The 12,021-nt window shown below is 35.4% G+C and overlaps 2 protein-coding genes across 2 annotated transcripts; both read left to right on the top strand.

Moving 5' to 3' along the window:
• Positions 1-3,901: 3,901 nt before the first annotated feature.
• Positions 3,902-4,957, top strand: LOC133836958 (uncharacterized). Its single transcript, XM_062267590.1, has 3 exons — positions 3,902-4,086; positions 4,145-4,599; positions 4,669-4,957. The coding sequence occupies exons 1-3, from the start codon at positions 3,928-3,930 to the stop codon at positions 4,754-4,756; spliced, it is 702 nt and encodes a 233-aa protein (XP_062123574.1). The 5' UTR covers positions 3,902-3,927; the 3' UTR covers positions 4,757-4,957.
• A 2,343-nt stretch (positions 4,958-7,300) lies between these two features.
• On the top strand, positions 7,301-9,280 carry LOC133837895 (uncharacterized). The gene is made up of 3 exons (XM_062268809.1): positions 7,301-7,577; positions 7,644-8,083; positions 9,075-9,280. Exons 1-3 carry the CDS (start codon positions 7,449-7,451, stop codon positions 9,157-9,159), a joined length of 654 nt encoding a protein of 217 aa, XP_062124793.1. The 5' UTR covers positions 7,301-7,448; the 3' UTR covers positions 9,160-9,280.
• The last annotated feature ends 2,741 nt before the right edge of the window (positions 9,281-12,021 follow it).

Here is a 12,021-nt window from a genome sequence, read left to right as displayed (position 1 = left end):
AATAATTAAAATCAAATTATGAATATAAAAAGCAACGTCAATCTCATTAATTTATAAAGTTGGGGAAGGAATGGGGGAGGGAGGGAACGTGTCAGTCTCAGGTGAGCAAGAAAAAGAGACGCCGCACATGTTAAATTTACTGCAGATTTACGCCTGTTGCTTGTCTCCTCTTACACGTACACTTAAACCTCGCTCTTAAGACGTTGGCGTTTAACATGTGCGCGCGTGTGAGCGCCTTGATGTGTGTGTGTTAGAGAGAGTGAGAGAAAGAGGAGTACGTGCATATGTTGGCTGAGAATGGCGAAGAGCCAAGAAGATTGTGTGAGTATGAGTGTGAGTGCGTTCATGTTAGCGCTTCTGCATGCAGTTAATGTGCTTATTTTAAAATTTAAATTGGCTTGCGCAATGCGCACTTCAGCAGGCAGAGGCCACAAAAGTAAAACACAGAAAACGAGAAGAAGAATGTAATGGAGAGCGAGGGAGGACAGCACAAGAGTAAGAGTGAAAGACGATGCTCTGTACGTATGCATGCGTGTGTGTGTGTGTGAGAGTGTGTGCTAGTTTCACTTTAATAGAAAGTTTGCATTGCGCTCCTTGTTGCGTCTTTCGTTTTGTGTTTTTTACTTGCTGAGAGTGTAATTAACAGTTACTTGCAGTAAGAGAAATGTTTGCATTAAGATAAACAACTTAATTATTTTACACATGTGTGTGTGTGTGTGTGTGTGAAAGCGGCTTCGCACTTTACTGCGGTTGCACTGGCTCAAAAGCTCGACAGCCTTGAGCACAAGATATGCATTTGAGAAAGTTACTAGGAACTTAATGAAAGCATCAAAGCTTGTTGAGTAATTAAATACATACATACCTCGTTGGGGGCGCTCTGCTTGTGTGTATGTGTGTGAAGATTTATATGAAGTGTGCCAATTAGAGGGAAGCTTTCAATTTCCCTATTAAGAAAGGCAATTACGACTTTGGAGCTGCGCACAATTCCATTCACTTAATTTTTTGAATCCACACTGTTGGCTCTGATTTGGAATCCACATTGCGAACACTGATATAGAACCCAAATGATTTAGAATCCACTTTCGATACACTCGATCCACAAGCACCAAAAGCTAATGATCTGCGCAAATAATTATACTACAAAGTACACCGCCACATTTCAGTCTATCTATCTCTGTCTTTCTGTACACACTCGACTTGCAAATATTTAAAAATTATTGCACACGTACATATCTTGTTAAATAAACTAATCAGCTTTTATTGCGACGCTGACGCTGACGTTGACCGCGACAACGACACAGAACCGGCGCAAACCGCTCTCAATCACGCTGCGTCCGAAAACTGACCTTAGACAACAACAATAATACGCGGCACGAAGTCGAGCTTTGCCAATGCCCATCCATTGTTGTTGTTCTTGTGAGTTCTATTTATAGACGCGATGTTTGACAATTGCTTTTGCGCACATATTCGCCTACGCGTGCGCTTAATTGCTCTTCGAAAATAGTTGGATTGTCAAAGTTATTCAAAGAGAATTTGAAGCTGCATTCTTAAGCGCTCGCTTTGCTCTTTAGCAAGAAGAAAATCCGCATATGTAGTAGATGACGTAGTTAACTTATCAGTAAATTGAGTGCAAAAGTATCTAATAATAATTTTTGAATTTGTTGTAATTGTTATCGCCAAAGGTCTTTGCTATGGACACAATAAATTTTATCGTTGATGGATTCATATTGTTGTCATAGGCTCTAAGTCAATCTTGACAAATTTCCAATTTATGGCCAAAACAACGTCGAACTTATCTTATCGATAGAGAGTTCTAGGAATACTTTTATTAAAGCGTATTCTTCGAGGGAGATTTCCTAGAACAAGGTTCATCAATATTGCAAGGAGAATAGTGCAGATTTGTAGCCCCGTTTTTAATTGCTAATTGAAATTTTATGGACTTCTTAACTGCAAAAGTAATTATCGAAAAGTTTTTGAATTTTAGCCTAGAGACACGACTTGTTCCACTTCCTGTACTCGACTCAACTCCACTTTAGGTTAATCAAAACTTTTCGGTCCCAGAGTGTGTGTGAGTGTGTGTGTGTGTGTGTGTGTTAGCATTTCTATTCATTAAAATTTCACACATGGCCCAATTAAATTATTAAGACATGCCAAAAACTCTTTTCTAAACTTATTTGGGCGCAACTTGCAATAGGTTTTAATTAAATAACAGGGACAAGCTCTCATCCTCGTTACCCGTTACCCATTTATTCGTTACTCGTTACCTGCTAACAGTTACCTAGATTCTTTGCACTGCATCTGACAAAGTTAGTACTACACGTTGTTCTCATGTGGGCGTGGCACTTCTTCTCTCTTCCCTCTCCTCAACAAAGTTGCCTGGTGTCACGGGAGCCGTTTACACGCCTACGAGTTGTGACCGAATCGCACTGAATGTGTGTCACTTGTTACAAAAACTTCTGTCTTCCACTCGCTCTATCTCTCTCCCCCTCTTTTTCTTCTCTCTCTACAGCAGCTGGAATAATACATAAAAGTACTATCACGGAGTGTGATCGAAAGTGAAGGACTATATTCGCATTTGTTCGGTTAATTTAAAGTAAAAAAAAATGAAATATATAACAATTAATTTTATTGGTTAATAATATAGTACAAAACCAAACGCATTAATAAGTAAACTACAAAAACACATGATGTATATATTTTATTAATAAATAAAAATTTTATATTAAATGCAAATTCACTTTTAGCCGAGCATTAATTAAAAATGGAAAATTCAAAAACATATAAATATGATCTGAAAATTTCATAATTACTCGTAATAAAATTCAACTGAACTTATTAGTAAAACTAAACAAAAAAAGTGAAAGTAGAGAGAAAAAAATAAATTTTAAAGTTTCTAAAATGGTCTGGTCTTCAAAGAACACAATAACAAAAAATATTGACTAAATAACTTAGTAAGTAAATATTTAATTATATCCGATTTTGGATTCAAAATATTATATATGCTGTAAAGGGACTAAAGTCAGGATTCTTAAAGCTGGTATAGATAAATCATATTGACAATGGGATTTCTCATTAAGCATTCGAGCTCTTCACTATTAGTTCTGCCTTCTTTTTAGTTTTGCATGCACCATCACAAAGTCAGTATACTCATTTACCACCTTGAGTACAGGATATTTTGCAGAATTGCAGCATACTCGTACTCGAACTGTGTAGCTCGTTTTAAATTAATGTGTCAGTTGGCAGCTGCTTTTTCAGTGTTAAACAAGGCAAGTAATGTTTACCGTTAACGATTCATGTGTTGTCTAACACTGTGCAAACTTTTTGTTTCACTTTTCAGCTTAGTCACCCAAATATTTATAGAACATGAGTTTCAGGGAATTACCCAAAACATCTTGAAATACTTCAATGACAAAGTTCTATAAAAAAAACAACATGAACAAAAAGGCAATAGTTTTGGGGAACTTTAAGGGAATCCCATGCTAATTAATTATGAATTGCTGAATCGAAAGAAAGTGCAACTTAATTGAAGTAATAGACTCGAATCGGCCAAGTTATCAGTAATATTTATGAAACGTTTGGACCTTCGAGTCCAAATGTTTGCAGACCACTTGAGGTGTGATCTATTCACTTATCACCAAAGTTAAAAACCGATATCATTAGTTACACAACTACTATGGTCGATAGTAATTGCAGTTGAGGGTCTTAAATGCTCAACAAACTGTCATCACATGATCTGCCGAGTCAAGTTCAGTTGAGTCAAGTGATTTGCCAACACTGCACGCATGCATGAGCTGCATGCGTTTGCCAACACTGACTTTATCAGAGTAATGATATCATATGATTAATTAGCAACTCATTAGCAACCAATTATGAGTGGGTTGTAAGAAGTCAGTCAGTCAGAAGCTTCACCAGTTGAATCCAAACCACATGCAAAGCATTTGCACAATGGCTTCCAGAGGCTTCAATTGGGGACTTGGACTCTTCTTCGGTCTGTTGTTGAGCCTTTGTTCGACGCCCTCGACAATTGGTCAAAATGTTCCAGTGCCCTGCGATGTCAGCCCTAGCATTGCCCTCGACTTGAACCAGGTAAGTGAAAAGAGATTCAAATTTCAAAGATGAAACTACAATTTTGTACTGGAATTAGTTTGCGGGCATTTGGTGGGAGATTGTGCGTCAACCGGTGGGCACCAACTTCTGCACCCAGATCAATGTGACAGTGTTGAATCAGGCCGAGAATAATGTGCTGATCGATACCACCTACTCGAATACTGTGACTTATCCATGGGTGAATCAGACGATGAATGCCACGCTGACTGTGCTCAACGACACTGAAGAAGCGAATGGCTACAATTTCACCTATTGGAATGCACCCAGCTATACACCCTACACGGTCTTCAAGGTCCTCGACACCGACTACGCCAACTATGCCTTCATCTGTGGCTACACGAATGCCACCGATAACTCGACAGCCTTTGGCATGGTCATTGCCCGCAATCGAACTCTGTCGACTGTCTATTTGGATTCTCTGGAGAGCGAGAGTTCGGCCAAATACGACAATTTCGCCAATGGCACCATGACCCTAATCACCCAGGACGATACGTGCGTAAATGAATCTGTTTGAGAACCTCAAACTCAATATAACTAACGCAGAGTTCCTTATTGTTGCAGGTGTTTGGGAAACGGAGCTGATCCCTCGACGGCATTCACTGTTTTCTACGCGGTCTTTGCATTTGTTATTTACCAACTGACTAAGTAACTTAAAAGTACAGTTGTGAGTGGCATGATCCATTTCCAGTGTTGGTAAACTATTAGTAAATTGAAAATAAAATTTATACTAACTAAGAACAAAAATGATTTGTTAACTCGAAAGTTACTTCAAGAAATAAAATCTAATTAACATACTAAAAATATATTGACGAGCTAAGTTCATGAATTTTAGCCAGTGTTGGTAAACATACAATATGTCTTTTTTTCACTTTTTTACAATTAAATTCTAATCGGCAATTTATTAATACAAATGTCGATTTATGAAATAAATTGTTTAGTAAAATAATGTTTAACACCATAAAACAAAATAAATGTTTATCTTTTTTGCAATTGTTAATTTCCAATACAAAACGAAAATAATACTAGAAACTATTATTAACGACTTATAAACGATTCTAATGCTAAGCACTAAATTATTTGTTCCCACAAAAGTTGCTTTGAGAAATAAATCAAAACCCGAATCTTTGCATTCTATTTTAGCTGTTGATGATTCAATACTTTATTTATTGATGGCCAGTGTTTCTAAACATTCTATTATACCCGCCGAGACGAGACGATCTAGCCATGTCCGTCTGTCCGTATGAAACACTGGATCTCAGAGATTATAAGAGATAGAACTATAATTTTTTTCAACATCTTTTGTTATGTTTGCATGCAGATCAAGTTTGTTTCAAATTTTTGCCACGCCCTCTTCCGCCCCCGCAAATAAAAAAATCGAATAACAAGCGTAATTGAATAACAAGCGAATTTTGGAGTATACAATAATTACTATAGTAGTTATGATTCCTGAAAATTTGGTTGGGATCAGATAGAAAGAAAGAAATAGTTTTCATTTCGCAAATGATTTTAATATTAAGAAGTTTAGAGATTTTTGTATTCATATATTGCTTAGAAACGAAATTTATTTAAATTCAAATTTCGGTATTGATGCCTAGATAAATTAATGATTAAATACCAGTGTTGGTAAACAAACAGTATATCTGTACTTTATATCTTTTCTAAGATAACATTGAATTTCCCATTATAAACAAAAATGCGTAATATTAAATTAATTTGTTAACTGAAATGTTGCTTCAGGAAAGAAATTATAAACGAATTCTATTGCACTTGTATGGCTAGATAACTTTATGATTCATGGCCAGTGTTGCTAGACATATAATTTAATATCTATTCTACGATAACATTGGCAATTTCCCAACGTTTTAGGGAATATTTTTTTTATTATGTTTTTTATTCTTTTTTTTGTTTAAGTGTCGTCTGACTCTCAATTCACAATTTATCAGTCGTCTGTGCATGTGTTTGTTACCCGCACTTGTACTCAATGTGCTGACTCAGTCAATGTTGCTGATAAGACTGAGAGAGATACTGTGGATGGAGTATTTGTACCTGAATTCCGTTGACATTATCGGGGAGTGTTTACAATTCCAATTGAGAAGTTATCCACGAGAATGAACTCGAAATCTGCGCAATTGAAAATCTTTTAACTTATTGGAAAGAATTTGTAATTTCATTTAGAGTTAAAAAGAAAATTTAACTTTAAAATTTTAGTATTTTGCAGTTATAAAATGAAATCTATATTACATTAGCTTACACTTTTATTAATTATACTTTAAATGTTAATATTATATGTTATTCTATGTTATATTATATGTTATATTATATGCCATATTTAATATTGATTATATTTTAAGAAAATTCACTAAAAATTTGTACAATGTTTCCTCTTGTAAATAATAACGAAAGAAATCACATTATTGTTTCTTTTTTTTTTACAGTTTTTATGTAATAAAAATTTAAATTAAAAATAAAAAAATATTTTTGCTATACGTGACTTCTTAAGGAAAAAGCGGTGTTTTTTAAGTTTCACAACCTGTTGTAAAGAAATCAAATGTAATTTTATGACACTTACGCTTATGATCAACGTAAATGTTTCCAAATGATAAAAACGAATTGTATCTTTTTTATTTGCGGAAATGGAATAACTTTTTTGCTGATACGAAATCTTAAATGTGGCATAAAAACAATAAATAATGACGCCATTCGAGAAGATTCACTATCTACAGCAGTAATTATGCGATATAAATTGTGACAATTGACTTAGTCAAGAAGTCTATTTCGAGAGTTGGAAGCCACGCCGAAGACTCTTCGGGGCACACGTTGGCAATTAGTGGCTTAAAGAACTGCACAAAGTTGGGGGGGGAATTTTATATACATATCAACTACTCACACACACGCACACACACTGTGATAAGCTAAGCTACAGTGATTAGTCATAGACTCCGGGCATTACGAATTTCGATATATATATGTATATGAAAATATATTATAGAAATAATTTGTGTAGTCGTAAAATGACAAATAAGATAACAGACGTCAGCATGAGAGACAAAAGTAAGCTGCAACAAAGATTGCAAATGTCTGTGTGCGTGTGTGTGTGTTTGGTGATAACGAACCTTCGAAAGATACATTGAGTGGAGCGGCGTTGTATCTGCGTGCCACATGCCTATAAAAGAGACCACTGCCAAAGGGCGTAGCGACAGTATTTCGAGACCCTCGCAAACGAACCGATACGTGGCACGTACCCAAAAAAAAAAAAGAAAATAGAGAACTCGCGGCTCGAACTCGAAGTGAAGCGATTAACGATACAGCAAATCAAAAGAAATCAATAACAAATAGTGATCATGTGCAATATTGTGATTTTAACCGTTGCCACTTTGGCCCTGATCTCCGGCCAGGCTTTTGGCCAAGCGACCACAGCTCCTCAGAATTGCAGCGCAGTCACCGAGAGCTTGGATTGGAATAACACCGCAGTAAGTGTTGAGACATTCACGACTCGAAGGAAACGATTTGCAAAATGTGTGTGTTTACTCCTTTAGCTTGTGGGCAACTGGTTGGAGTTGGCTCGTCATCCTGACAACAGTCTCGATGCCTGCATGGAGTTCTCCATTGATCTGCTGAGTAATGGCACAATTCTCACCTTCAACTCAACTCACTCGAGCAGCAACTCTTCGCTCTACCAGAACGTGAACGAGCCCAATGTGAATGTCACTCTGGTCGAGGGCGCCAAGACTGGCTACGATGTCAAATTCAACTCGACAAGCACTGTCTTCATCAAGTTGCTGCAGCTGTACAACAACAACAACTACGTCATCGGCTGTGGCTACACCAACTCGTCAGACAACTCAACCAGCTATGGCTTCATTCTGGGCCGTGCCAGCACCTACAACACCACAGGTCTGCAGGATGCCAACAACAATGCCAGTGCCAGCTATGCCAACTTCCAGGCCAACAACTTCACCACCATTCTGCAAACTGGGTGAGTAAACTTCTATTCAAAAATATTTAGCGATCATTTGAGTTTCTAATTAAGTCAAACCTCAACGATTCCAACCTTCGAAGTGATGCGAAATTATTTAAGAGTTAAAGAACAAAACTTTTACTATTTTACATTTTAATACTTCCATGTTTCATTGATATTTTAATTTCAAAATTCAATTCCCCATGATTCAATATTCTTCTGATAGCAAAAATTTCACAATTTTATAACATTTCAATTCTTTAAAAACAATTCTATGTATTGAAGTTCTATTCTAATATTTGAATGTTCTAAATAAGTGAAACTTCATTGATTTCAAACCTTCAAAATAACATCGTGAAAATTAATTCCAAATGATTTAAAATTGCTTGCTAACCAAAAAGTAAAACTTTTTTCTAAATAAGTGAAACTTCATTGATTGCTAACCTCCAAAATAACATCGTAATTGTCAAATTTAATTCCCAATGATTCAGAATTTTTGTAATATCCGAAACTTTACAATTAGCTAACATTTTTATTAATTGGAAAAATTCAGTGTAGTATTAAACTTTTACTATTTTAAAAAATGAAGAAATCTTTCAAACTTTTACACAAATGAAACTTTATTGATTTCCAACCTTCAAAGTCGTAATTTTTTGTATTAAATTCCCCGAAATTGTTGATAGCAAAGAAATGCTTTACCCACGTCACAATTTTCTAATATTTCAATGACATCATTGCGAATATCTTTATCTATGTTATAACTTTTTTTAAATCTATTCTTTTCAACAAGCAGTAGCCACCTGCTATTTTTAATTAAATTCCTAATGACTCAAAACTCGACTACAACATCGATCTTCTTTATCAGCTTTTAAGATAACGCAGCCATTACAATTAGAAAACTTTATTTAATTTTGGGAATTTCTTGGGCACATTTCTGTTAATTAATTGCCCAATGACTCAGCTAACCTTAACTTATATATTTATCTATATTTTTCCTCTTCTCTTACAGTTGCACCAGAAACTCGGCATCCCAGTCGCTGCCTCTGATATCTGGTTTCCTTGCTTTGGCTCTGCTGTTGATCAAGGCGCATTAAAGAAGAGAAAATGATTAACTTGTTAATAGTAGTCTGCTTGCCGACTTTTATTTAGTTTTTAGTGTGTATTTAAAAACGAGAGAAAACTGTGTCACAATAAACAAAGCAAACCAAACAAAACGCCTGACGCATAAAATAAACTAAATTAAACCAAAAATGAAGAAAACCTTAAAAACAAAAAACATTTGTTATCATGTGCTTAAGATTGCTGTAGTTTTTAGTTAAAGTTCTTTTTTTCTGTCGTTTTGTTATTGTTGTCTCATTGAACTAACATTTTAGCAATATCGGGCGCTTTAATTTGTCCCCGACATGTTCGACGACGAGTGCAAAGCATGCGTGATAAGATAAAAGCAAAAAAAGCGACTGAATACATAGAGTGCCAAAGATAAAATATGATAACCAAACAGGTCACCAACAATTGAAGAGCCGCATAAGAGCCTCGAGCAAACAGACAACAACAACCGTACACCCTCGCAATAGTTATTTCTAATTTACAAGTGCGTTGTAAATCAATCATACGCCCCGTTCAACGCAGTGCCAATAATATTTGTTTTTTTTTGTTTTTGGCTAGGCAAAAATCTTATCACTCAGACAGACAGCAGGTGTGTTGGCACTGATTGATACACTCAAATCACTCAAGCAACTGATTTTTATTTTCATTATTTTATGTTTTTATGGCATGTTATTAATTAATGCGCCTCCGCCAATCCCTTTAACGTTTATCGTTTATCGTTTTAACCAACAATTATTACCACTCGTTATTTGGGGAATAGCTTAACGAATCGATGCGGCTATCAATAAATAACAAGGCGTTACATGTATCGCAACTCTGCTGATAAATTATGATAGCAAAAAAGATTAAATCAATGAATCGCATGATTAATCAATGGAACTCTTTTTGGGTTTTATCTGCTTAATGCTGACAGCAGGAATTAAATAAGTAGTTTATAGCATAGCACAAATAATATTTAATCTTTCAGGGAAGTATGGAATAATTTTGAGAGATAAAAGATAAATTTATAGAATAGATAAATAATAAAAGTAGACGTATTAAACGATTAATGACACTCTTTTTATCTGCCTTGCATAAATAAGTTTTTTATAGTACACTATAAATAACTCTTAATTTACCAGTTAACTATGATAGAATTTGAATAGATAAAATGCCAGTTTATGGAATAGATTCCAATTCAAAGTTGGCAGCATATTATATATATAGGATTAATGTAACCAATGGTTAATCAATGAAACTTAGTTGTATTTGCTTATCAAAAATAAGTAGTTAATAGCATATTACAACAAAATTCAATATGAGTGTTTATTGTGGAATAATTTTGAATAGATAAAAGGGTCAACATACTCGTATGGAATTGATTAAAATTTAAAGTATAATGCATATGATAAACTCTTTTGGTTTTAGCTGACAGCAAGACTTAAATTAGTAAGTATAAATTATGGTTAATCTGTTACTAAACCCAAAAATTATTTCGATACGTAAAAGATGCAAAATGGGTTAAATGATTAATTAATAGTATATCATTAATAGTGTTTAATTTGTCAGGGAAGTGTGGAATAACTTTCATACTTTACTTTTTATTTTACCTGCTTAAATAAGTTGCTTTTTGCATAGCTTAAATATTATTTACTCTGCGAGTTTACTATGGAATAAATTCGGTAAATAAAAGATAATCAATATGCATTTAATTTGATAATTAATCCATGAAACTCTGTTGAGTTTATCAGTTTAAATATGTAGTTTATAGCGAAGCATAAATAACGTATACTTTGTCTATTAACGGTGATATAAGATGAATAAATAAAAGATAAATTTATATTTCAGTTATATTCCATGCACTTCTGTTTGCACACAGAAGTTAAGCTCCAGCTGTCTGATAACGATAACAAAACAAACTGTCTTGTCAGGAGCAGAGCTGAATGTGGTGAGCACTTGACTTGGTGAAGAATGGAAATCGAAAGGTGAAGCGATAACACTTTGTCAGTTTGGTCGCAGGTTGGCAACAAACACTTGCAACTCGCACTTGACGACACAAACTCAACACACAGTTGCTTAAGATGCTTAATTGTCCTATATTGCATGCTGAGAGATTCTGTTCGGGCTTTGTTTATATTAGTCAAATACTTGAGAAGGAGAATCGACATCCCGATTTATTTGCCCATCTCCTTTTTATGCACTTATCAATTTTCGCTTAGCCGAGAGAAGCTCTCGTCTCTCCAAAAACTGTTCTTGTGGCTCTCCTTGTTGCTGATTTCATGTTTGCTTATTTGCCTCGATTCAATCAACACACACACACACATACACAGACACACTCAGTCACAAAGGACTAAATCACCCAACACTTTCTTGCTTGGCATTTACACGCATCCAAACTCAAGTCCTGTTGTATTCCAGGTCCTGTTCCTTTTGCTTGTTCCTGTTGCCCACTTGTTCTCTCTCTGTGTGTTTGTGTGTGTACGATTTCTTTTGTTGCCACTTGACCCGCGGCAAGCCCCATCTATCAACCCTCCCCCCTCCCCCGTGTTTCTCATTCTTCGTCCTGCCAAGTTCCAGTCCTTGCCCTTCGATTTGCTTCGTTGCGGTCCTTCGTTTGTTTATGTTTATTTGTTGATACAATTTGGTTACATTGTTTGCTTACAATCTCAGAATTGTTGTCCTTCTGCTTCCTTCTAGCTCTCTTCTTGGCTCCCTCCCCTCTCTCTCCCTCTTCATGTTGTTGTCTCAGCATTGAAATCAAGCTTACATCGATTAAGTAGCTGCTAAAATCTTTGCCAGCCAAAGCCAATAATAACACAAGAGCCCCAAAAAAGTTAACTTTGTTGCTTCTCCATGATTTACGCTTTTTT

The sequence above is a fragment of the Drosophila sulfurigaster genome, chromosome 2R (genome assembly GCF_023558435.1).
Source record: "Drosophila sulfurigaster albostrigata strain 15112-1811.04 chromosome 2R, ASM2355843v2, whole genome shotgun sequence".
NCBI classification, from domain to species: Eukaryota; Metazoa; Arthropoda; class Insecta; order Diptera; family Drosophilidae; genus Drosophila; species Drosophila sulfurigaster.
Note: the sequence above shows the minus strand (reverse complement) of the source record. Positions and strands in the feature narration are given on the sequence as shown.

What these genes read in the sequence shown, in the direction of transcription:
- LOC133836958 (XM_062267590.1), top strand. Translation starts at nt 3,928, where the DNA reads ATGCAAAGCATTTGCACAATGGCTTCCAGAGGCTTCAATTGGGGACTT. An exon ending in TTGCCCTCGACTTGAACCAG is followed by an intron (nt 4,087 to 4,144) that starts GTAAGTGAAAAG and finishes TACTGGAATTAG; the next exon opens with TTTGCGGGCATTTGGTGGGA. An exon ending in CTAATCACCCAGGACGATAC is followed by an intron (nt 4,600 to 4,668) that starts GTGCGTAAATGA and finishes TTATTGTTGCAG; the next exon opens with GTGTTTGGGAAACGGAGCTG.
- LOC133837895 (XM_062268809.1), top strand. Translation starts at nt 7,449, where the DNA reads ATGTGCAATATTGTGATTTTAACCGTTGCCACTTTGGCCCTGATCTCC. An exon ending in TGGATTGGAATAACACCGCA is followed by an intron (nt 7,578 to 7,643) that starts GTAAGTGTTGAG and finishes TTACTCCTTTAG; the next exon opens with CTTGTGGGCAACTGGTTGGA. An exon ending in ACCACCATTCTGCAAACTGG is followed by an intron (nt 8,084 to 9,074) that starts GTGAGTAAACTT and finishes CTTCTCTTACAG; the next exon opens with TTGCACCAGAAACTCGGCAT.